At 39.2% G+C, this 26,498-nt stretch overlaps 1 protein-coding gene across 2 annotated transcripts in view; it reads right to left on the minus strand.

Moving 5' to 3' along the window:
* The window catches only part of LOC121071615 (protein only RNase P catalytic subunit), a 46,184-nt gene that overhangs the window by 15,800 nt on the left and 3,886 nt on the right, over positions 1 to 26,498 (minus strand). For both annotated transcript variants that reach the window (XM_040560015.1, XM_040560016.1), the window contains exons 4-5: positions 23,722 to 23,854; positions 11,068 to 11,175 (exon numbers count right to left, since the gene is read on the minus strand). In XM_040560015.1, coding sequence (XP_040415949.1) covers positions 11,068 to 11,175; positions 23,722 to 23,854 — 241 coding nt within the window. The remainder of the gene's footprint in view (positions 1 to 11,067; positions 11,176 to 23,721; positions 23,855 to 26,498) is intronic.

The raw sequence follows: 26,498 nt of genomic DNA on the forward strand, positions 1-26,498 counted from the left end.
AAATTAAACAGAAGCCAGTAAGTAGCAGTTAATACTGATAAAATTGGTTGGAAAATACAGTATATTATGTTTAATAACTTTGAAAACATCTTTAGCTTCTGACTCACCTGACTCATTATAACTTGAATGCATGTTTCCAGATAGAACTGTGTAAAGAACTGTTCAGTTTATTAAAGAATTATCTAGTGAATAACAGATCAGAAGAAAACAGCAACACAAGTTAGTATCTCTGTGCAGAAAGGAAAAACCAGTAGACTTGTAAATATTAGTATGAAATATGTAAATGATTGGAAATAGAGAATTTCCTAAGAAGAGGTAGGTTTCCTAAAAATATGTGGCAGGTCAGTAAGTACGATGCCAAAGACTAAGTATTTAAAGTGATTTACATTGTAGTTTTGGGGATCATATTTAGGGAAAAATATTTATAGAATAGAAAATACAGATTTTTATTTGATGGATACACATAAAAAGGAGAAGTCTATGAAGCATCTAAATGATGCTTCATAGGGGTATTTCTTCATCGAATGTTTTTCAAAGTCTAATTTTTAAGACCTTGAGGTAGGTGTCTTTCTCGGAGGTCAGCTAGTGAAGAATTCTATTGATGTACAGTGGTTAGTACCACGGGGCCGTAGAACCATGGCTACTAATACGTAAATACACATACACAGTTTAAGCTTCTAGTTCATTCTCTATCATTTAGAAAAATGCACATGGGAAGATCTAAAACGTCGTAAAACCATGTAAACAGCATGAAATATCATGCTAAGAAGCAAATATGGAAAGCGTTTGGAGAGCTTCTGCAAGTACCAAAGAATATTCTGTTGCTTTACACAAAGAAATAGGGATGACCTTATACACAGGACTGACCTCCGCAGCAGTAAGCCATTGACTTGCTAACACTATCACTACATGCCCATGAGGAGACCCAGCAGATAAGAGGCTCATTTTCAGGAGATCCTGCAACTCAGGGACGATTTTGGAGTTTATTTCAGCTTGGGACTTTTCTCCTAGAAGCAGTCTCAAGAAATCGCCATTCTTCAGAGTTCATTCTATATGACAAAAGAAGAACCCATGCAGATTAACACTGCTTGTGTTAGAAATTAGCCTCTGGTAATTTTTTTAATGAAAATTTGAATAGCAGTAGCAAAGGTAGCCATAGCTTTCTTATTATGTTCCTGGTACTGGTATTCTTACCATATCACTACTGCTCCTCACATGACACCTAGCAACAAAATCATTTACAACTCCCAGCATGTGTGATAATACCTTAATTATGTTTTGTATGAATAAATCAGGTCTGATTAGAACCATTAATAGACACACTTGCAAGGCTTCCAGGTATTTCATGTTTTATACTATTCTAGACTACGTTTTGATTGCATTGGTGTTGGGGAATTAGATGGAAGATGCCAAAACACTGTTCCCTTCTCCTGCTATCTATGTTTAACCACATATTTAACCACAGCTGAGGTGTACCACAAATGATCCACAGAAGATTGCAATGGTTTGCTGTAGTGTCACAGACTCCAACTGCCTTTCTGAGGCGCAATTAATTTTGAATTTTATTTAAAATTTTATATTAATCTCTTACAATTAAGTAAGAAAAGATATTAAGAATTTTCATTCTATGAGATACAAGAATTTACTTTAAAAATAGTGAAAAAATCACAAAAAGCTTTGGTTTGTTACACTACCTACAAGAAATCTTCAAGACCTGAATACTTCAAACAGAGTTGCTCACAGTCAAACAAGACAAGCAATTATATAGTGAAGTGCTGCTCTCCCCAGTCCCATTTGAGGAGCTCTCTTTAGCCCAAGAGTAGCCCTTATTTTCATCATATGCACTCAGGTACGGTAAATACCCTATCAAGAAAGGAACAGAGTTAAAAAAAGAAAGATACAAAAATCCATGACACCTAACTTGTAGAACTGTATACAATTTTTTATTCCAGATGATTTATAAAGAGTATGTGCTACCTATTCTAGATGGCCTGAAAAATGACAAGTTAGCTGGGAAGTGCAAATGGGTAATACCCACTATTTCTCAGCACATAAAGTAGAGGCCATCATACAAAATTATCAGACAGAAGTTTTAAAATAAACAGAAGCACAGACTTTATCATATCTTTTGTAATTGTAGAACTCATTGCCACAGGATGCTTTGAAAACCAGAAGTATTTGGGGAAAGTAAATAAGTTTATCACAGAAAATTCTACCAGTGGCAATTAAATCCGTTATTCGGGAGGCAGTTTTTTCAAGCAGTAAAAAAATAAATAGATCTGGGAGACTATAACAACAGGAATCACCCCTCCAAACTTGGTAGAATTTGAAGAGTGAGAGCCTCTTTCCTGTCACCTCTGCATTTGATGCACAAAATCAGTACTAGAAAAAGGTATGTTTTTCACAGTAAATGTTTGATGCAGGAAGTCATCTGTAACGGGAATGGTATTTTGGATAAGGTTTAAGTGTTCTTACAATTTTTCAGTCTGAAATACGAATTCTTGTGAACTGTTTTTAAACAAGCATACTGCCAGTGCAATCATGTCTGCAGTATGGAATCTTATCTGATGAAATTGTTCTTCTAGATTCAAATAGGACTTCGTAAACTATTTTCTTGTACCAGACAACATGAAGCAATCAGTTTACAGAGAGATTTAGATTAAAATCCATAGAGAATTCTACTCAGTTTTTCTAGAATATTAAAAAAAAATAATAATTTACTTTAACTCTGGTTTTAAATTTCACTGCAGTTACAATCATTTTATAACTTCAATTTTATATATATTTAACTAGCTGTATAAACCTCTATCCCTATATACCTCTTTCACTCTAGCTCTACAAGTAGAATTCAACTAGAGAAAAAGCAATAAATGCAGCTTAATGGCTTGCTGAATCATTAATCAGCATGTCAATATACTGAGATCCCTAGAAATAACCCACTGTGCAAGAAAATCTAGGTTTTCATAACTTCATAAATAAATCCAAACAGAATTTAAGCTTCTGCTTCGTTGCACCTTTTCTCCCTGAGATAACACAGCTTCTAAACATGTGTACTTTCCTACTTCTACTAAAAATAGAATATCATCTATAAAAGCCAAGTGTGAATCAAAAATTTTTGCTTTTCAATGTACATAAATCCAGATGTACATAAATGAATCCAATCATTGTTCTAAGGATTTTATCTACGTTACCTTTAAGGTGACATACAAAGAAACAGCATTTCTCAGGCTCAAAGCAAATATTTATTCTGGCATAGAATTGGCCTATAATAAACCAACCATCACGTTTTCTGGCCTGCATCCCCTATGTTAATATCACTATTCAATAGGAGTTTCCACACAAGGATCACTTCCAAAGAAGCAGTTCCGTTCCCTAAAGACCAGGTTTCAGATCTGGAAGCACAGCATACCTCTTATTGCCATATGATAACATTTCCATAATTAGATGAATCAGTTGGGCTGCCCAAAGAAAGTTCACCTTTTGGTTTCTAAGGGAGAAGTGAAAACAGCATGACTGAAACTCACCCAGTTTGGAAGATACCCTCATTTGACTTCGTCACCCAGAGTTTAGAGGGACTTCTCCGCAACACAACAAACAACCTGTTGCTACAACTACAAAGTTCACCTGAACATGAATCATCAGGGCACGTTCATTCTGCTCTGTCGAATTTCAAGCTCATATACCTGGTGATGTACAAGAATTATTATTATGAAAGATATTATGCAGTTCCCCTTATAAAAAAAGGAGTGCTTGGGTGCTCCTGTACTTATCTTAACATTCGATTTGCTCCTATTGCCAAATGCAAAGGCGGAAATGATAAATACCAGACAGGAACCACAACAGGTCACTACGTTAATCACAAGCTTTTTTATTATTATTATATTTTTTTTAAATCAGCCTTATAGCCAGAGGCCAACAATAGTAAGGGGAGGCACCACCAGAAAGTATTGGACTTGGGCAGAAAACGACAGGGAGAGGTTATCAAAATGCCTGATAGTCAGATTTCTTAACCTGCTCAGTTTCTGCTGCTTTATTCTTCTCACCAGGAAATGCAAAATCAGATTGGGTAACTCTAAAATGAAAGTGGAAGCATACATGCCTACTACTTGAAGGAGCATTTCTAGAATCTCTGACACTTGTGTCAAATACGCCTTCAACTATCCTATATGTGTGTGAAGCTGAATACGTTAAATGCTCCTTTATTTCTCTTTTAGCCACAAATGGAAATTATCCGACTGTTCTGAAGAACTTCAAGGAGAAAAGATAGACTCTTGAGGCCTTTCCTCTAAGTTTGAAGCAAACGTCCCTTCACCTCTTTTTCCCCTTCACCTCTCCTGAGGAGCTTAACAGCCTTGCTCTTCTTCTTGATCTAGTGGACAAAAATTTACGAACTGGATCTATCCTATTTAGCATGGCACAAATATGAGGGGGGATAAATTTCAGCTTATCAGTCTCTTACATGTGACTTCAGGGAAGAGATTCACTCAGTCCACCTGCTGAGATATTCGAGGACCCTCAGAAATTAACAGAGGAGAGATGAATGCAATGCTGAGTGTGACAGTCACATACCTCTAACACTAAAAATAAGTGCAGTTGCAAGAGTACCTGTTAGTACTTGAGCTTCTTTCTATACTAAGACAGGGTCTGAATGTCAGGAGAGATATCCTGTGGCTAAACCAAGTGATGATCACATTACACACACTGTAGGTGATTTTCAGTGCATCCATCAAAGATCTTCAGCCTTATGATTCGAGCAATACTCAAAGGAAATGAAAGCACAGTTCTAAAGACTGCAACAGATGTTGCAAAGACAGAAATTTCTCCAACATTGAGTAACAGGGCAATGTTTAGTTATCATGGAAATGTAAACTTGGACTATTAACAGAAGACAGAAAATAGAAAGATGGAAAAGGCTGGGAGCAAATAGACAAACACGTCTGACGGCTTTGCTGAGTGGTAGGACAAGAGTTGGTAGGAGGAAGAATTGATGAACTGTCACAGTATGACAAATAAGACCTCTGTTGGATGTATTGATTCTGAACAGAGAATGACTCATGGATCTACTCAATTTTCGCTTCATTTAAAGACAGTAAAGTACTTGAACAAATCACAGATGCTGCCAAATGAGTCAAAGAAGAAGGAACATTCTTTTCCATGCATGACTTGATTTGGGGCAAATTTATTAATAAATGCTTGTTTTGCAGGACATCTCATACAGTAGATCTCAAGTTTTGTATCAAGTATCAGTGTCTCACTAATTGTGCAGTTGATCTCATATACATGTAGCATGGCTAAGAACAGACTTGAAGACTGGGAAAAATCACCACATGAAAACCTGAGTAATTAGTTTTTTGTCAACTATATATATGTATGTATGTGCAGGTGTTACTTTCTTTCTGGGTTTTTTAGCCTCAAAGTATTTTTTACTAAGTCAAGACATCGGAGCGAAAGTATTCTTTATTGTTTCCCCCAAACACCATAAGCTCCAATACATTTTTTTTTCTTTTTTAATGACAGAGGATTTATTGGTGCAGGAGACCTCAAAAAAAAAACAAAATTATACTTCAAAATTGATTGGGGTTACTAATCCAAGAGAATGATGGGTTATTGTGGCTGGTTTTTCCTTCCCCCTCATCCCCTCCTTTTTCAATTTCTTCATTTGAAGAGCTATTCCCTTTGTCTTGATATTTGGAGAAAGAATCTTGACACTCGGAATAAAGTTCATATCAAAAAATGGTTCCAAGCTAAATTTACAATGAATAATACTTCAAAGTTCTTCAATTCTGTGGTCGCTGTTAGGCTTTCTTTCAAAAATGTAATAAGACCAGTCATCATTTCCTTGTAGGCTACTATCTCACATCATGTTCTTCTCCCCTGGCCTGATGAAAGTCTTCTCACTGTCAGCTTTCCCTTCAAAGCTGCAACTTCTCTCTATCCTCTTCAATACTACTAAAGCAGTCACGGAGTCCAGGAATATCTAGCACAGAACCACTAGAACAGGTGAAATTATAGTATTAGTTTTAAACTCTGAATTTCCTTGATAAAAATTTGAAAAATATTTAATATGAAAAAAAGCAGCAATAACCTGTGTTTGCTATGCTACTTGTGACCACACAGTTCATTCAAACAGCCCTTCGGAGGGTTGTTTACTCAGAGAGCAACCTCCATTCAACAGATTTGCTGTTTTTCACCTGGATGAAAGAGGAAATATCTACCAGGCATGCCCTATACCCTCTGCCTGTCTCTCAGCACCCCAGCTACAGCAACCCCAGCCTGCCCTTTTGTGCAGGAAGGCAGCTCTGGTGGCTCAGCTGGCAGGGGCTGACGGCTGCTGCAGGCAGAAGGAGGTGAGGCAGGGGCGGCTGCCAACTGCTGCCACTGGGCTGGGATGGGAGGGGAACTGCAAGGCTCTGGCTTCGTCAGCTGTTGTACAGGCCCACTACAATTTGCATGGGAATTATATGAACTTGTGTAGTCCAGTTATAGAAATGCTGATTAAGTTTGGAAGTAACCACTTTGAACTCTCCGCCAAGAGCGAAAACTATTTCTTTGTGCAGTATCTGCCTTAACGAATTCAGTCTGGAAGCATTTTACCAATCTTTTAGATGTCTGAGTTTAATACAGAGATGAGGGAGTGAAAAGTTAGGGCTGAGCTGGCCCCAACTGCTGAACTGTTTGAAGAAGGGAATTGTGAGTTTGCTTTGATCTGTCCCAACACACATTTGAGATATATATACTCAGCTATGTCTAAGACCAGCTGGGTACAGCTATGAAAGGAGCCGGCTGCATAGCTCATTTACAATAGAGCAATCTCAATGTATATTTAAAATAGTGAAGTTCTCTCTAAATCATGCTTGCTGACCATGCTCCCCTGCCCATCTCGCTCTCACCCCTGCCCTGGCCCTTATAATCTAGGGGTAGCTGGGAAGAGCTCAGAGTTCCTTGACTCCTCTCCCACATCCCAAGAGGGATGCTTCAGAGCCTAGTTATCCTGCCTGCACTTAGATTCCCCTTGCTTCCAAGGAATACTTCTACTGAAAACAGTGATAAACAGGAAAAAATGCATTTGAGAGTTATGTAACAGTTTGTGTTTAAGAAGACAACTGGACGGCCAGAGTGTGGAAATTCCCTCTCTTGACCTTTACAAGGTGAAAGGCAGGAACACTACAGGGAGTTGGGGCAGCAGGGAACAGGGAGTTCCAAATGTCATTGTGCTAGCTGCAGATTGATGTAATTAGATACACCTGGAGGAAAGGATTAACTCTAAGTCACGACACAGCCAGAATGAACTTTGCTTAGTCAAACTGCAAGGATAGCTCAGTTTATAAACTACCAGCTTTGCAGTACAAACTGTGACTGACTCATCAAGGCAAATACACATCAGGTACAGTCTTAAATAGGAACAGAATGTAATGCCCAAAAAAGACATATGACTACTATTTTACACTTTATGGGAGTCTGTTTCTACTGTTCGGATTATATAGCAAAAATAACTTCCATTCCATGGTATCTTTTAATTAGGAATTAATTATAATGTCTAATTTAAAACGACACACTAAGTTGCAAAGTGTCAAAAAGAGGTACTTGCTAATAACCAGTGCTGCAGCTTTACAGCGACTGCCTTCAAAAGAGATGATCTCACCACTCCCTAGCCCTCAAAAATGCTTGTTCCCATCCTCATGCTACCTCCTCTTTTGTCAGTAATTGATGCAGCCGCTTGGTGATTTGTACCAGGAAGCAGCCCTAGTTTAAAATCAACCTGGCAAAAAAGTGGATTGTAATTACAAAGTGACTGTGTCATATAATAGAGAAATTACCACAGAATATTCCTGTAAATCTGCCAAGTCAATAAGATTCATGATGATCTGCTAAGTAAGTGCTGGCTGTGAAGACTAAAGGTGCCTGGGGCTACTGGAAGTCACATATCTAGTTTTCCAGAATGTCAGAATACTTTGGGGATTACACAAGTAAAAGTCATTCCTTTAACTTCTGCTGTTTTTCCTTTTCTTCTCATCCCATAAGGTACTTGTGCCTTGCCCCTACACCCAGCCACTTTCCAAGATGCCTAGAGAATGCCTAAAGGGAATTAGGAATATTAAGCTGTTTGAAAAAGAAAGTAGTATTTTATCAATGTTTTATTATATTTTTGTTAAATGTAAATAAAAATGAGACTGCATTAAAATTGCCACAAATCTTATGCCATCTCCTATGTTTAACTATGACTTTTATTCTGCTATTTACTCTAAATTGTATAAGAGGTGGTCCAACAAGCTAACAATTTGCAGCTTTTGACACAGGTTCTTGGAAATATACTCTAATATTGTTATTCCTCAAGAGGAGCAGACTAGGTCACTGAAGAATCACAACATGCCACTCTTCTAAATTGGCCAGTCATACTATCCTAGCCAGCCACCCTGACCTCAGCAACCTTCACTGTTAGCTTTCTCTATCCTTCAGACTCTGCCTCCAGCTTCTCTGGCATTTATTTCTCCTCTTCGTCCTCTCAGTTCTGCATTTTGTGCCCCAGACCTGCCACTTCCCATTCAGCTGCCTCTGCTGCAGGGACAGCGGCCTCCGGAGAGGAAGCGCTTTGTGGCAGAATTAGACCTCAAAGCTCAGACTACAGCTTGCAGAGGTCAGCAGTCACAGATGGGGGCTACTCCCCCAGCACCAACACTGATCAGGAAAGCTACACCAGCAGAGATTCCTGTGCCTTCCCTGCCATCATCTGGAGGAAACGTTTGGAGACAGAAGAAAGGGTTGCTCTGTTTTGCATTGCTGTTTCTGTTTCCTTTATTTTGTTTAGCTGCGTTTTGAAAAAAATAAATAAACCAGAATACATGCTTCTTGTCCAAAGCACCTAAAATAAGAATAAAGGCACAATCCTTTCCTGATATGCTACAGCGCAAGAATTCAGGCTCACAAAGAAAGAAAACACTCCTAATTAGCATCCTACATGCTCTCACATTTAAACTGTTCCACAGTTCAAGTGGGTAAGTGCAATGTTCCACATTTAAGTGGATAAAGGTACACTCATCAGTTAATAGAATAATCATGTATAAAGACATCTACCGTTAAAAAAAAAAGTATCTCAATGAATACAGGGGCTCAATAGAAGAAAAAAGTATCTAGTAGTTCATATGTCTAGAAGAGTATTTCTTCAGGATGGTTGGAGCAGTGAAGAAGCTATTTTGTTACTTAGAGCATGAATATACACTTCCTATAAAAAAATACATTCTATCCAGTCAGTAAATATCTACAGATGAAAGGCACAGAAAAACTAATGGGCATTTTCATCCTATCTCTTGTAATGACTTCACACTCTCAAAAACAGGACTGAGCTAACAGGAGCATCAAAAGACTACTTGGCAGAAACTCCAATGATTAACATTTCGGGTGCATGGCAAGATGCAGTAATAATTAACAGCACCATAGCTTGTAGAACAAGTAAATCTGAGAATCTTTCTCAGGAGGTAAGATGGGATGAGCCCAAGTTAGTGTTCTGTCATGCAGGAAGAAAAAGCAGACAATCTGTAAATACCATCTGTAAATACTCATGAAAGATCCAACCTGCATCTATATGGAATCATCTAAATGGAAGCTGATGCTGCCATACTGTCCTTCTGGAGCTGCTCAGCATCAAAGATCCTAAAATCCTTCCAGTAAACACAGCAGAATCTAAAAAGGAATTCAAAGGCAGCTTATGCTGCTCAACATGCTAATATCTCCTAGTAAGATTTCTGACCAGAAATCAGAAGTAATTATCCCGCAAAACCAGGCTTGCTCTTTGCTCCATTGCCTCCAACATTTAGTGAACATTCAAGACCCCGATCAGAGCTCCCACACTGGGACAGGCATGTACTGATGCAGGACATCAACAAAACAACACTTCGTTTCTCTTCTCCCTTTGGCAACATAAATCTGTCTATATAGGTCTTAAAACATTGTGCCACTGCACTGGGATTCTTCTCAGATAATCAACACTTCCTCCATGATCCCATGCAAACAACTTGTGAACTTCCTTTTCTACTTTCATTCTAAGGAAAGTACCCTCTTCGTAAGCCAATATCTCATGAAGCTTCATTGCAGCTCTTAAACATCTTTCAGCAGGTTTATCTCAGCTCCTTAGCTCAGCTGCTTTTATCTCCATATATAAAAGGATATCCTGCCTCTTCAGAATAGTTTTAAAGTAGTTCTAAGAACAAAAATGTATTTCTTGTAATTACTAGAAGTAAATTACTTCCTTTTTTTTTTTTTTTTTTAATCAAACTCATTTATAACTTAGTTTTAATTTCAAGAGCTTGAAAGTTTAAAGACTTGCTTTGGAAGACATGTGAGGAGCTACTTTGTCATTCCTAATTTAAAATAAATATTTCACTGGAACTACAACAACAACAAAACATTAAGCCATTTCTTAGGGAAATGCCAAAAAGGAGTGCCAAGAATTCTCAAAGATTGAGAAAGGTATTCTCAAAGGTATTAGCAAAAAAAAAAAAAAAGATTCTCAAAGGTATTGGCAAAGAAGCTGGATTATTCTTCTAAAAATCACTAAGTGGAAAAAACTGAAGCCAGTCTGAGTTGCCCTTGTAAGAACAGAACTCAAATGCTTAAGACAATAGGAAGTGAAATAAAGTTTAAACTTACAAAGGATGCAGTCTGAACAAGGGGGTTATTTCAAGAGAAAGATTTACCAGCATAACTGCATTAGACTGTATCTTCGGTACAGTAGGTTTATTCTGTTCCCCATTGTTAAGAAAACAGAGAAACACACAACGTATATCCTAGTAAAGTTACTATCAATAACTTATCTCTAACTATGAGCATTGCGTACAAGGGAAATTTATGTATCATTTTATATGACTAATACAGTTAAGTGTGTAAGAACCACCATCTCTCCACTGATTATTTTCATTTGTGAAGTCTAGATAAGACTTTGGACTGACTGTAACATGCTACAAAAATGTTTGACCAATTTCTCAAGAGGGTAAGTAATAATGAGTCACTAATTGTTCCACCATCAGCCTAGGCATACACAAAACTCTTAATTAATATTTAACCAGCACTTACATTTTCACACTGCAACTTTCTGGGTTTTATGTGGGAAACATTGAGTCCATCAATAACAATATCAAACGGAAGTCGATTTTCCACAAATGTTTGAAAGGCTTCAAATTCCTGAAATAAAGAAAGAAAGAAATTGAAAGGGTAGGGGGAAGAATATGTTTAGTTTAACACAAAGTTTTCATTCAGTTTTTATTAAAAACAAACAAAACAAAACACTAAATCTCTCATTTTTTCCTTTGTTGGTTATAATTCACATCTTGTATATTTGCTAAAACAAACATGCACAAAATTGTACCTTCTCTAGCCATAAATGTTACAGTGGATGCTTTCAACATAATTTTAAGTTACATTAGTGCTGAAAACCAAAACTTTGCAGTCATCTTGATTTTAAAAAATTATAAACCAAACCAAACATTTTTGTAAAGATACATGTCTATACTCGTTGTTATGGAACAGCTGAGGAATAAAGCAATACTGCTGGAGTATGACACTATTGCTAATATTTCCAATATGAAAGCATCATGCTTAGTTTCTCTGTAAGAATTCTGAAATCCTTGAATGCCAGTCTTTGGATAAGAGGATCTATGTTTAAATAAGCATTCATTTACAAACACAGCCCTCTGTTTGTGAGAAACGCACAGCCTTAAGCCCAGCAAAACAATGAATTTCTTACTAGGTCAGAAACATAATGCAGTGATTGAGCAAACAAAGAGCATCCATCCATTTTTTTCCTAACAGAAGGAAAACCACAATTGCTTTAGCCCTGAGAGCCCGAAGGAGAACAGAATACAAAGTCTTAATCAAGCCTTCAGGAATTCCTATTTTGATTTTTGAGTAAAGATTTAGTGTTTTCAGCAGATGCTTGCATTAGATTTCTACCTCCTGCTGATATTGTGCCAAGTGGTGTGCAGTGACCTTGTTTCATAACAGACCCTTCTACTAACAGGTACAACTTATTTATCAGGTAGTGGAGGTTTCACAGCCCCAGGCTCTCAGTGACACGACAATCGCAAATTTCATCCCTTGGGCTCAAAATTCCAGAACCACTCTTCTAATCTTACTTTCTCACATTTATCCATATAGCAATATGTAAAACTAAAGAATTACAAGCCCCACGCCCCACACCAAACCAAAAACCTTTATAGCATATACAACTCTTCCTCGGAGAAAGAAATGAAATAATTTATTTGTTCAGAAGATATATTGCTGTCAGGCAGTACCAAATGATCACCGACTTTAACAAATTTAGTTAGGATGCTTATGACAAATTACACTAGAACAAGGGTTACTTGTATGCAGAGTATAAACAAACCAAGCAAGATAAGAGTGCATCATTCAGGTGTTAAAATTTCAGTCATTAGCAGAGGCAGTGGGGACGAGAGAAGCAACTGCAGAAAACAACGAGGATTCCTGGCTGCCAGGCTCATTGGACTCCCCTGTGGTTCATCATCAGGTGAGCCATCGCTGTAACACTGGACGGCTGGCTGAAAGGAGGGGAAGGCAAGAAAGAGGAAAACACATGCATGCAGAATGAAGGTAAAATAGGAAAGTTTTGAGGCAAAAATGAGTAAGAATGGAAAAGACAAAATAAAGTGAAAGATGAAAACACATGGTACACACTCCAACAGAGTGCTATTTTCCCAATGCCAACATTGTTTGGCGCAACACTGACTACAGTCAGGTACACATTTCTAGAAAACATGGCATACGTATAACCTTGTCTTCAAGGGCTCAGTGCAATACAGAACAAACGTTTTGTGAAGAATCCTTAAAGAGGTATTTTATTTCAAGTGCCAGTAGTTACGGAGCAGTTCCTTGAGGGGGTGAGAGCTCCTTGAGTGCTCTGCCGAGGAAACACAGCAGCACCCAAGCAGGGTGGGCAGCAGAGGAGGCGGGCAGGGGGTGCTCCCCTCAGCACTTTGCTCTTTGCTCTGCTCCCTCTCCTCTCCCAGCAGAAGCTGCCAGCAGGGGCCTGCTAAGCGGGACAGGCTCAGTGCCTCTCAGCAGCCAGCTCCTGGCTCTCTCTGGTTTACTTTCGGAGCAGGGGAGAAGCTGCAGCCCTTACAGTGCTCCCTCACCCCCCCACCTTGCCCTGCCATCTCCTTCTGGCCACGTGTCTGGCCCCAGCCCCAGTCGAGGCCTGTCAGCATGTCCCGGTGGGCTCCCAGCTCTGCACGGCTCTTCTGCCTCACTACCAGGAAACGCCACAATACAGCAGGGAGAGAAAGAGAAAACACTCCCAGTACCAGTAAACGATGCGATTCTGGAGGAAGAGAAGGCTTGCTGCCACAGGAGACTGTTTTCCACACGGGGAGATGAGGAGTTAATGGCCATTTGTCTTTTGCACTTACTCTGCTAGGTTTAATTTATGTCATCAAATTCAGAAGACTCCTCAGTGACAAGCCCTAGAGAGATTAAAAATCCCCAAGGATCTCTTCATTTTCTCCTCTCCACCCATGTTTCCCCAGCAACACACAAGATTGCTCCTTTCCTTTTCCAGAAAAACAAAACAAAGCAAGAAAAAAACAACACACCTGAAAGAACCATAGAAGATCCAGGTCTCCTTCCCTGAGAGAGAGCTTTTGAGTTGTCAAATTTACCATCCTCTCCAGACACAGGGAAGGAAAAGGGCAAACCCTGGGAGTAAGCAGCAGGCTATGCCATCCAGGTGCAGTACAAAGAGTTATCCATTCATACACACTGACTTACACTAGAGGAGAGAAAGTATACAGTTTGAAGGATGCTAATCTTTCAAAGATCAGGATTTGTCTGTATTTTATCCAAATCTTACAGCTACAGTAATAAAGAGATGATTCATCTACAGTTCTTTAAAGATACTCCCCTCACTAGCCATCTGGAAAAAGAAATTGAAAATCTTCCTTATAAAGAAGAATTAAGCAGAGCACAGCTGCAGCCAGGATACAACTGATCAGGAGAAGCCAGACCCCAAAATCACCCATGCGGTACAACAGTGATGTGAAGGTTGATTTAGGCAAAAGGAATCCAAACAGGATTCCCCTTCCAAACTGAGGACGCGTTGCCTGATCTAAATACACCAGTGTGTTTGCCAGACAGGGAGATAATGGGTACAGGAAGCCCAAAAGGAACATTTAGATGAAAACTTCCTGCTGAACACAACAGGGAGTACTTCTGATGAACCCTTACAAGATGCCAACAAGTAGCGAGACATCTCTCTTTACACACAGGAGCACTCAAACAAACACAGCAAACACTACAGCAATTTCTAACTTGTTCCAACTGGGTTTGCCTCAAAAAGATGCTGAGGAGAAGTTTCTCTTAATGCAAAGGAGCTACAGAAAAGTGCTGCAACAAACTGTACAGCAATTCTGCTGTGTTTGCTGCCAGGTGTTGCGCAGGAGCCTGTGTGCCTGATGAACGTGCCTCGCTACAGCAGGAACATGGGCAGCCTGCAGAAAGGAGGTTGCTGTGGTACCCTGTTGTACACTGCGTGCAAAACAAAAGGGAATTGGGAAAAAAAAAAAAGCCTGATTTCATTCATTGCCTCGCTGGGAAAATAGGGAAATGCCAGCTACGCAATCATTAGAAGTGATTCACAGCCACTTTTACTAAGAGATCTTATGTTTGCAAATGGACACCACACTGACTAAATCGATTTATTACTAAGAGCCAGCCATAACAAACCCATTATGGAATTTATCCTGACATAAAGAAGTAAAGACATTTAAAATATTTTTTTGTTTAACCACTAGCATGTGGGTAGCTGAAGTCTATTCATATCTCAGCCAAAGCACGAAACGATTGCACATTTTTTTGGTACTCAACACCAGCTGGATGTCTCACGCTGTATTTCACCATCCTTTTTTACTGGTTTGTACTGGTGCTGCCACAGAAAGAGATGTTTCTGCCTTCTTCCTTCTCTTAGCCATTCAATCCTAACCTAACCCCACCTCTACCTATGCAAACACATCTGTTGGCACAACAAGGAAGGCTGGAGCAGATTAAGAACAGATCCAACATGAGCTGAGCCTACGGAACAGACTTCAGCCTGCACCAGTTCCCCTGATCAGGTCAGAGCACAGAAGTCTGTACTGGCACAACGTGCAGAAAGCACACAGTCTAGGAATGAGGCTGGGAGCAGGTGAGACTCCTGGGATCACCGGGTAGTGCTGACTGTGCTAACTCCCAGGATTGTGAAACTACAGAATTTTGTGAGAGTTTTGGTGATCTCTCAACCTGAGGTATTGGAGTGAAAGTTTAAGATCACTGAAAGGTTAGATCATAGCATTTTTTCTGCACAAATCTAAATAGGAAATGTGCTGGAAACTAGAAATAGAAATCATGGTCTTTCTCAAATTCTTCAACAACCCAAAATGTCCCCTAATCTAAATGCCAAAAAACAAAGTACAAAAGGCATACAAAGGAGATACATGAGCAAATCCATAGAGGACTTTAAATACAAGAAAGGCCATTATGCTCATGCAAACACATGGAATTTGGGAAGAAAAAAAAAAAAACAAAAACTACCAAAAGCTATTAAAATCACTGGAGAAGCAGCTGCTCGTCACTCCTTCCAAACAATAGAATCTGTGCTCACTCATCAGAAAGGGTGGAGACACGACAAGTTGATTATGAAGTACAAAGCCATAGTTACCAACATATATATTTTACAGAAGCATTCACCATATTCTAAGATTTGTACAACGGAAAAAGCAGTGCTTCCCCTCTCCACATTGAATGGCAATATACTCAAGTGCAAGGAAAGAGTAAACTCGAATTAACAGAATATGATATTGCACTTAAATATCACACAGCCCTACCCTAAGAATCAAACAGTGTGTTTTTCAACACTGAAAGCAGCTTTTAGGGAACTGAAAACATTCACTTTTTAGCAGCTTCATAAAACGTAAAGCGATGGGGGCTGCTTTGTTTTTGGCAGTGTTTCCTGATATCAGAAGAAAAACACAGGAATGAGCATTAGTGTGTGAGAAATAAAATTCAGCTGTCAAACTGAAATCCAGCCAATTTCTTTTAAGGCGCCTTGTGTTGCAACTACTGGAGCCCTCTTAAGTCTGTTTGTTGCTGTGCCTGAAGGGTTTAAATATTTCCCCCACAGTTTCAAAGCCTGGAAATCCCCTTCAAACCCGTATAAGCAGGAAGGCTTTTCTCAGTATTGTGTATGGTAACACTATGTACTCTGGATTGCATACGATTTGTTTGCCCTCTATTATTATGCCTGCAAAGTTAACAAACAATGCAAGAGTCTCCAATCGCTGCGTCCGTAACCTCCAGAGATACTGTCACAAACAAGAAGGACCTGGGATGGGAGGCAGAGAGCAGGCACGCTGGCAGCCCAGCAGCGCTGTTGCAGGACTTGGTGCTGGCTGATGTGGGTCCGTCACACCAACGGTGCAGAACTCAGGCCTCAGCAACCCAGGCAGTGCACTTCTGAGATGTCCTTCCTGAGCACACTTAACATGGAAGTTTGTGATGCTGCCCTCAGTGGAAAAATGCCCTCATCTTTGCACTGCTGCCTTTGGAGATGAACTTGAATGCCTAATAACACTGTAACTGGCATTAAAGACAGACAGTGGAACAAAAAAGCCATGCAGTGTGAACTGCACCAAAAAAAAAAAAAAAAGGAGCATCCAAGTAGACAAGGCAGACTAGCACTTACTTAGTGCTAGTCCATAATCTCCAAGTGGAAAGATGCCTCATGAAAATCAGAGAGCCAAATATACCTCCCTGCTGCCTTCTCCATTATGCTGGTACAAATGCTTGAAGTGAATCTAAGCAAGGAACAGATTTAGCTGAAAAACCACCCAAGAGAAAATAAAACATGATTTTGTCATCTAGGCTTGTCCATAGGGCTATGCTCACTTTTTTTCTGACACACTTTAAGGGGGCAAAGGGGGCAGGAATGAGCAGCTGGTAGGGTGGTAAGGCTAGTTATGCTTGTTTGAAAATCCCTCTGCCACCAAATGCTTATGCTGACTAATATTTGCAATCTCAATAGAAACAGCAACTGTTCTGGAGAACTGAATGGCACCAAATGTTCTAACCCTATTTTAATATTTCTGGAAACAATCCGGAGAATTATAAACCAGAATCTGTGCATTGTAGCATGATTGGTCAGATTATGGAAAAGTGTATAAAACCACTGAAACACCATGATCTGGAGGAGTTTCATGTGCACATCTTTTGCAAAAGAATATCTCAAAAAATTATTTCCATGTGTCAATGTAGGTAAAAGAGAACCACATGACATTAATTACATTTTCAAAAAAAACTGACATGACTTCATAAAAAGCTACTAAACCACTGAACAAGCCATAGCATTTTCGAAAAGAGAACAAAGGGTCATGCTAAAAAATTAGCATCTTCTTTCAAAGTTCTATACTAATTCCCATATGTACATGAAATATTTTATAGACATTGATGAAAGAGAATGGCACAGAAGAAGCCAGACCAATGATGAATACAAAACCAAATTAAATTTAACATCAAAAAGATGAAACAATGCATACTACGGAAAAAAGTATACTTACATTTTACAGATTTCTGGAGGAACTGTATCTACTTATAGGATCATCATGTGTAATGAAAACATCCACTCGCGTTGCTGCTGTTCTAAAACAAACCTTATCAAATCTTAAGAGATAAGGCATTTGATAGATAACATGAAATTATTATAACTTGTTAAGCCATTCTAGTTACCATAAATTACAATGAAGCCCTGTGTTAGAAATTCCACATAGGTCTCTGCAGCATCAGAAAAATCTGGGTTTGACCACAGCTAGAGACCAGCTCCTTGACTTAAAAGCAAGAATTTTTGGTGATGGACCAAAGGATGAAATGGTAAAGGACCATTTGATTATGCCCAAGTTCAAAGAGGTAACATTTCAAAGAGTGTATAAGAACATGAGCTCATACTAATTTTACTTTAGAAGTATTATCAAAGAACTTAGCAATATTCAAAGGCAGAGAACACTGTCTGAAGGAGTCTTAAGATCCTAATTAGTGGAATGAACGAGCTGCAACTACCAGACTGTGTATCCAAGGGGTTTCCAATAAAATAATCTCCTTGAAAATAAACTACTCAGATTAAGTCAGATTAGTTTAACTCTGAGGTGAAAATTTGCTATTCTGACTTCACATTTATGGCGCCTGTCTGCCTCTGTGATCAGCTAATGAACAGGAAAAAAAAAAGGAATATTTTATCAAGGTATGACATTCTAAAACCTTAGTGAATCTTTTCATTTCTTCTATTTCTCTCTATTTCTTTTTATATGTTCTAGCTAATGCAAGGAAGATACAGATCTAGAAAATCATTGCATCAGCAAAGGAAGTGTATTTTAACCAAGGAAATGGCATTCAAAAAGATTAGAAGATTAGAAACAGATTTTTCTTACTTGATTGCCCTAACTGGAGTATTGAGTATGTTAGGAGAATTTCCAAATACAGAGGTGACAAAGGAGCAGTTTGAAAAGACTGGGTGGGACAACAGAACAGTTTTAGACAATGGATTGGAAGAAAGGAACATTATTTTCTTATGTGGTGGCCTAATTTTGGAGCACAATGAGCTGATGGCATAGTAGACAGTGACCTCAATAAAATCTCAATTCATTCCTTGTTAAATGAATCAAGAAAAGGAAGACTGGACCACCCCAGAAGATCTGACCCAGCCCCAACAAAGGTTCTCTAACACTGAGGTAATCAAGGGAAAGAAATGCATGCTAAATTTATTTCTTGCTACTGAGGAAGCAGCTTAGTCTTTTTATTCTCTGCCAAAATAATCTCCGTGCTTCTGTTTGCTTCCATTATCAGGAGCCTCTGGGGTAAGAGAAGATGCAAGAGAAGCCTTAGAAAAATTCCAGCAGCCTTTGTATCTCACCACCCATTTCCCTGCACAGTCTTCCCTCTTCCCCTCCTCTTCCTTCCTTCCAGAAGTTCTCTCCTCTCTAGTAGATCATATCACAAGAGTGTAACATTCTCTCTGAATTAAATGGAGGCAGTAAGAAAGTATGCAGGATAAGTTAGTGCTCTTAGCCTGTCTGGATGATCCAGTACTGACATTATCCCAACATCCACCATAAACCATTACCCACCTTTATTCTACGCTTACTAAGATTCAGTACAAGCTTCAGTAGCGGATCGAGCTCTGAAGCTAGCCTTCTTTCTAAGCCCCAAACTAACCTAACCAAAACACTGCAACCAAAAGAAACCCACAGCTAATCCTGAGCCCCTCAAATCTCCCCTGTTCCTGTGGCATGTTACAAGACCTAGCAACAAACCTGGCTTGAGGCAATACAAGATTCTGCTGTACTGACTACTAACCTCATCCCAATTGAGTCCAGTGGCCCATATGTAGCAGAGAAAAAATAATAAAAATGTTCAGCCCTGTCTACAAATGTTGTGTCTTATCTTTGTAGGTTTTCCTAGACCTATGACAGGACTCTTCAAGATCCAGGAGTCAACAGGGCTAGTAGTGGTGTATTTAATTCTAATTGCAATGCTAACCCTATTCTTATCTACAGTCCAAGGACCATATTCAACCCATAACTAAAAATTAGCCACAAGGCAGTGATGGACTTGATCATCACTGTGTTATTCCGCAACACCTGTAAAATCATCTGTAGAATAAAAACTGTTCAGCACTGGTTGTCCTATAATGAAATGAGTTATAAGTCAGTTTTTTGATCCCTGTTGTTGCTGACTGTCATAACACATTTGTTCCTACCAATGTCACTTCTATTCTAATGCTGTGACCAAACCAGAGCCGTACTCAGTGAGCACTTCAAGTATTTTAACTCCCAAATATCAGCTCTTGCCTTAGTCTTGTCCATAGCCCAATACCAGCATGCACCCAAAAGGCTACCAGTAAGCTCTTCATCTCCACTGCTATTAGCTCTCATTTGATCCCAATGAACTTCTAAGATTCTACCAATAACTCAAGTTCTCCAGTGCCTGCTGTCCAAAACAGTAACCCCCAAACAACAGACTTCCAGGACTTTTGAGATTCAGCCATACCAAGTTCTTCCATCCTTGCTATCCTGAAACCCCATCCTACCTACAACCCAAAAGAACCACAAGAAGTGTCCCTGTCTAAAAAAGCCCCATCCCAGTACAAAGTGCAGCGTTCACCAACAGGCCACATTTTTGTACTCCTACTGTACATAAAAAACTTAACTGGGACTTTGAACCCTGTGATGCAGTATGGCACACACCTAGGAGGGAAGGGGGACACATGAAGCCACAGGAAAAATTCCACCCGGCCTTCTCCTTCCTTCTTCTCCTCACAAAGTCCTTTTGCTCGCTGGCACTGACAGGAAGAAGGTAACATATGGGAGCAGGGGTAGAGGAGGTAAATGGCCCACACAGCCTGGGTGTAGCACACACTGTGCACTGTGAAGAACTAGATGATCTTGCTAGAAGCTGAGACTGCGTCAGACAGTTTTGGAGTACATACATTTTTTGGAATTAGTAAACTACACCGTTTAGAACAGAACTCACATACAGCACAAAGGGCTTTGAGGCAAATTGTGCAGCTGGGACATGTCCACGTGAAAGGAGAACCAAAGCACTGTAGGAAAGGCATCAATCTAAAAGCTGACAGAGAGCTTTATTTTCCATGCTCCTTGGAAACAGCAAAGCCTCATTCAACTGCAAAAACAACAGCAATATGAATGGGTCACTTCCTCTTCTCCCTCCAGTCTCTTATACTGTAGAAGGATTTGTAAAACCCCTTTACTTTACACAATTAGCCCAGACCTAGTGTGGGGACTTTACATGCCCACAAACCCATCTCTTCCTGCCAGCACACACACACATCTGGCAAGTGCTTCCTTCCTCCTGCACAGCAGCCCTTACCAGGGGCATGAAGTAGCTGTGAAAGGAATGAAATCGCTGCATTCGTGTATTTGAGAGAAACAGCTGAGAGCAGCTGAGCATGAAAGTCTTCACAGCAAAAGACGCTGCTTCCTCCCAGGATACTGATTTTATCATCTCAGGTTCAATAGCAGAGCTCCCAATTAAATGCAGCCAAAGTAAACAGGCATCCAGCTGAAAGCATCGCACAGACACTGGTACAAATGTAACAGTCCTGTTACGATTGTGTTCTTCCTGGATCAGCTGCAAGGTTGCAGCTCGCTACATCTGACCAGCATCTGACATCCTTATTACACAACTTTTGGTAGTTGTGAACAAAAATCTGAATTGATGGCTATTTTTAATGTGTCATAGGTATTTTCTCAGCACAGATGACCATACATAGTCCAGGTAAGCCATCTTTTCAAAATATTTGAAAAGTATCGTACGCTGCCATTCTTATGGATAATCCTAAATTGTTTGATTTTCTTTTAGAAAAGTATCTAAAGCCAAAAATCTCATTTTTTTTTAAACACAGCACAACAGACTATTGTTGGAGGATCCTCAATAAACCCTACCTCTGCTCCTCACTTTCTACTCTGACTGCATGTATGCTTCATTGAGAGTGAATTAAAAAAAAGGCAATGACACTGCTGTAAGACAGCAGACTATTCCTTAGTGAAGAAAAAGGAAAATTCCAAATGCATTACAAATGCAATTTAAAGCATTATTGGAACAAAACTTTTTTAGAGCTCAGAACAACTCAAACTGTTTCCCTGATTAATCATTTTTTTGCAAGAAGCACTGATGCATTGAGGAAAATTAGTTAAATGAAAACAGGGAATAGAAAGTCAAAATACTTGCTATTGCAGCTACTAGAAAAACGTGACTGCCTGGAAAATGCAAAACCCCCTCTCTCATTTATTTGCCTACATCATGACTTCAGCCTCCTCACCTAGCTTCCTCTCTGGAAAATCCTGGCTGCAGGAGAAGTCGCAGAGTCTGGCATAGCAAAACTGGGCAGGATATTTTCTCCATCACGTCTGCTTTCACAGAACAAAGGCAACAAAAAGTCCCAAAGTTATTTCTGGAAACCTCCAACACATCACAATGCTGCTTGGCCTCTGCCACACCTCCACGCTCAGCTCTCAGAGCGGGAGCAGACTCGGAGCCATGCAGCCAGCAGCGAGCACACCGAGCTTACCCCCTCCCAGCCTCCTGCTGCCCACCTGGACCAAGGCTGACACGCAACTGCCCTAGAGAGGCAAATGACAGAAATTCAGCTACCGCACAAATTAGCGAAATCTATGGGCATCAAAACTTAACATGGATTCTTTGTTTCATTAGACTGCATTCACTAGATCGATCAGGTTCGTTTCCACTATTGCTCAACTGGGGCATGAATGACCCATTACAGAATTCCCTAGCTGAGCTTCCCCCCCCCCAGCTGGTGCTGCTAATCTAGCCCTGTACACTTCACACATTTGAAATTTTCAGGACAGCAGTCACCACACAGAATGTGAATGAAGCTTCATGGACTAGACAGTTAACTGTTTCAGACACTGAATTTTTGCTGTTGCTTTCTTTAATAAACCTACCTCAACTATAATTTTCCCAAAGGTGTTTGGAGAATGAGTAAAGTTAGTTCTACAGCATGCAATAAAACACTTCCTTTTGTTTATCTTGTAATATTACAGAACACCAGTACCCACTGAATACTTAAAATTATTGCTATATTTTTAAGGATAATTTCACTCCCCTTCACAGCCAGATCTGCCAAAAGTCCTGAACTGAGGAGAGTATCTGTGTAGAAATTAGATATCTGAACAACAGGCTTCATACACTACAAGCACCCTGACATTAACTGTTTCAGATTTCTTTCACTGTTATATATGTGCAAGGTCTGTGTCTGCAGAAAGCCTTAAAAACAAACCTGGCATCCTCTCCCATATTTTCAGAACTGGTGCAGAACAGAGGTACCAGCTGCTGCAAAATGACATCAATACTTACCGCGGTAAAGCAAAACCACCCCAAGATGTGGTGTGGGCTCCACCTAGTGGAGCTCAGCTTCATTCAGTATCACTATTGCTGGAACTCCACACAAACCGAGTAGGAAGTAGAACTGCAATATATAATAGTCTATGGGAATTACTCCCTCTTGTATGTATACAACATCCTTGGAAGAGCTTGACGCTCCTGATGTATACTGTAATTATAAATATGAAAGTGCATGTTTAAAATCAAGGGGTAATTGGTTGGTCGGTTGTAAAATCTGAGTAAACAAAAAGAAAAGTGGATCTTTATTGTTTCTGGCAAACAGCCACCGAACTGAAAAATCAAGTATTCGGCACATAAACACAAGCTTCATATATGATACTGAACTTATCAAGGACTTCTACTTTTTTTGCAGGCTCAAAATGCTACATCTTACTTTGTTCTAGTTACTAAACTTTATTCCATACTTAAAATGTAACTTTTGAAGGATTAAAAGATTTCCACAGCTTTTCATTTTTTATTTAAAAAAATATTTTTTCCAAGTTTCCTTTATATTTTAATTATTTCAGTATCCATTAATGACTGGTTGAAAATGTAAGAACAAAAACAATACTAAAGAGATCAAGGTTTAGACACGTTTTATCAACAGAACTGAATACATATACATATATAGAGAGGATACTTCAAGTAAGTATCTAATGACTTATTAATGTTTAAAGCAAAGAAAAAATAAGATTTGTAGTGTTTTCAAAGAAATTTAATATTAATTATATATCACCCTCCTAGCCAACGAGCCTGACAGCATGCAAGACCTACCTGTGGACTTGTCTTTCTGAAAGTGTCAGTTCCATGTATCACATCTCTTATTATTCTTTCACTGAGATTATTATACTCCTCTTTGCTGAGCTCACTATCCTCCAACTGATGGCTGCAAACTGGGCACTGTCCACTGTATCAAAAGTGAAACAAGAAGATAAAAATAAAAGACTTTTAAATAAGAAAAACTGCCTTAAATTTTATTAACTTGTCCGAGTATGAGCACATTTGGGGTCGGACCCGATGATCTCTTGAGGTCCCTTCCAACCCCTACAATTCTGTGATTCCTTCCAACAAATCCAACAGAGTAAAATTATGTGAAAATTAGTTGTACTCTTTCTGGGATGCATCCAAAACTCTGAAGTCACTAGAAATATTTTATGGGCTTCCATTGGATCAGGATCAAAGAGTGAACTCTAGAGACATTTGAGGATTTAGGACTAAAATTCTGCAGGAGCGTGTGAAAAAGCTGTGGCCGCTTCTGGATTTTTGTATAATCTTCCAGAACTATGCTGTTAGAAAGAGAATAATCTTTTTAAAAATCTAGCCTTTTTTCAGTTGTTGCATGTCCCACAGCCACAGCCTCTGCCCCAACACACAATCTGAAGAAAATCAAAGTGCCATTGCTTCCAAGTACTATTTGTTCACTCTTTTGACTCTTTCACAGTTGTCCCTCCCTTTAGCCTCTCCAAATTAAGCCTGTACAGCAAGACAATGCACAACTCCATACCCAGGTCAGAAATGTGTGAGTCATACACCATTGCCACGAACCTCTGGGCCTACCACAAAGCCATCAGTAAGGTGTGGGTAGCAGTGGAGGACTGAGACAAAACAACATGCGTCTCAGTGCTTCAGTTGTGAACTGCATGAACTCTTTTTTTTCCCCTAAAAAGCTTGCTTTGAACCTTCACAGATAAGCTTTCTAAAGACAAAAGAATGAGCTAAAAATATACATAGACTTCGTGGTATATATACTTCATGACGTGCATCAGTGAGTGTGGGTTAAAACTGGAAATGTTTCCAAGCTTAACTCTTTAATAGCTATGTGAAAAATGAAAAAAAAAAAAAAAGGGTCAGAAAGGACATTAAAGAGAGCTAAGACACAACTGACTGTGAATTTCTGTAGCGTATGTTAAAAGTTCTTAAGCACTTCTTCAAAGAGTATCAGACATGAGATCCACCTTGCCTCTTCATCACCAGACTGGAGACTCCAGCCACGGTACCAATAAAATAAGCAGAATCCAATGGTTTGTTCAACAGGCAATAAATTAAATAACACTTAGTCTGAATGGGTCTTTGATAATTCCTGGCTGCCAAACAATGAATTTTCCCTGCTCGCTCCCACTTAGGCTGCTCTTATATGCAGGATATGTTGTTGATGCTTCATTTTCTCTTTTCTATCATGCCCTGTTTAGAAGCTTATATTCACACAGCTGGACATACTTTGAAGTGAAGAAATAAACATTCTTCTCTAAATCCAACACAATAACTTATTTTCACAAGCACAATCTCAGAACTGAACCAAAGGCTTTGAGCTTCAAGTGTTAATACGGAACAAGTTGTTCTCCTCTGACTTTCTCCACAAAGATATCCTGGAGATACCAAGGGTAAGCCATTGTAATTTTCTAAACCATGGCAATCAGAAATGTGAAATTCTGCCAAAAACTGATGTCTGGTACACATTAATGCCTAGATCAGTACTTAAAAACAAACCAAGAGTGCATTAATTGCATTGCTGACCTCACTGACCATTTTATGATCGCATGCCGAGAAATTCCCAGACAGAAAGCTTTCACCTCTGTAAGATATGTACCTGTCCTTACAACTCATTGACTGTTAAACCACTTTTTTTGAGGGACAGAGCTAGAGTATCACGGCACCTATGTATAACATGAAATCAGATGTGATAATTGGCTCAAAAAAAAATAATCAAGCTGCAGCTTTCTATAGCTGATCTTGGAAAACCAACACTTTTGTAACTTTGCAGAGGGTTCAAGCTTCTGACTATGACTATCACAGATCAAAGAAACTAGAAGCTCAGAGAAAGAAGAAAATATCCTGGCTATAAGCATGTTAGATATAACTGACAATATTTATAAAAAAAAAACAGGACAACCTATAAACGAGCCTACTGAATTTTCAAGCTCAGCTTAGGAAATAATAGTTCCTTTGGACACCAGTTACACTGAGTGCAGAGACGAGTCTAGTAACAATCACCACATGCATTTCAAGTATACCTTAAAAGGACTTTGTCCTTTATGCTAAGGACAAAAAACAAAACAAAACAAAACAAACTTTATTACAACCTAAGGATTCTTTCTGGCAAAAGCCATTTAATTTAAACACAACAAAACTAACGTATCCTTTTTCTTTTCTTGAAACCATTTTAACTTTATTTGAATACTTATCCAGGCAGGTTACATGAAAGCTGTTTACTTCAAAATAAGAAGTATTCATACAGTTATCACGAAATAACTGCTACATAGCACCTTGCCACCGCTGCATTCACAGATTCGTAACCCATGAGAGCATGCGAGGTGATCTAAGTCCCTTTAAGTCTGTAACAGCTTATACAGTAAGAAAACAAGTTTCTGCAACTTTTGAATTTTAAAACTCCTTAGAGTTTTAAAGAGGCTGAAAAGGTTGTCTAGACTGTGTTGATTTATCATAATACAGTACAGTAACACACATTTGTACATAATAATAACCCATTATGTTACAGTGAACAACCCCTACGCTTAGGGCAGGAGTTTCACCATTCTTTCACGGGCTTCAGA

This window comes from Cygnus olor, chromosome 5 (assembly GCF_009769625.2).
Source record: "Cygnus olor isolate bCygOlo1 chromosome 5, bCygOlo1.pri.v2, whole genome shotgun sequence".
Taxonomy (NCBI): Eukaryota; Metazoa; Chordata; class Aves; order Anseriformes; family Anatidae; genus Cygnus; species Cygnus olor.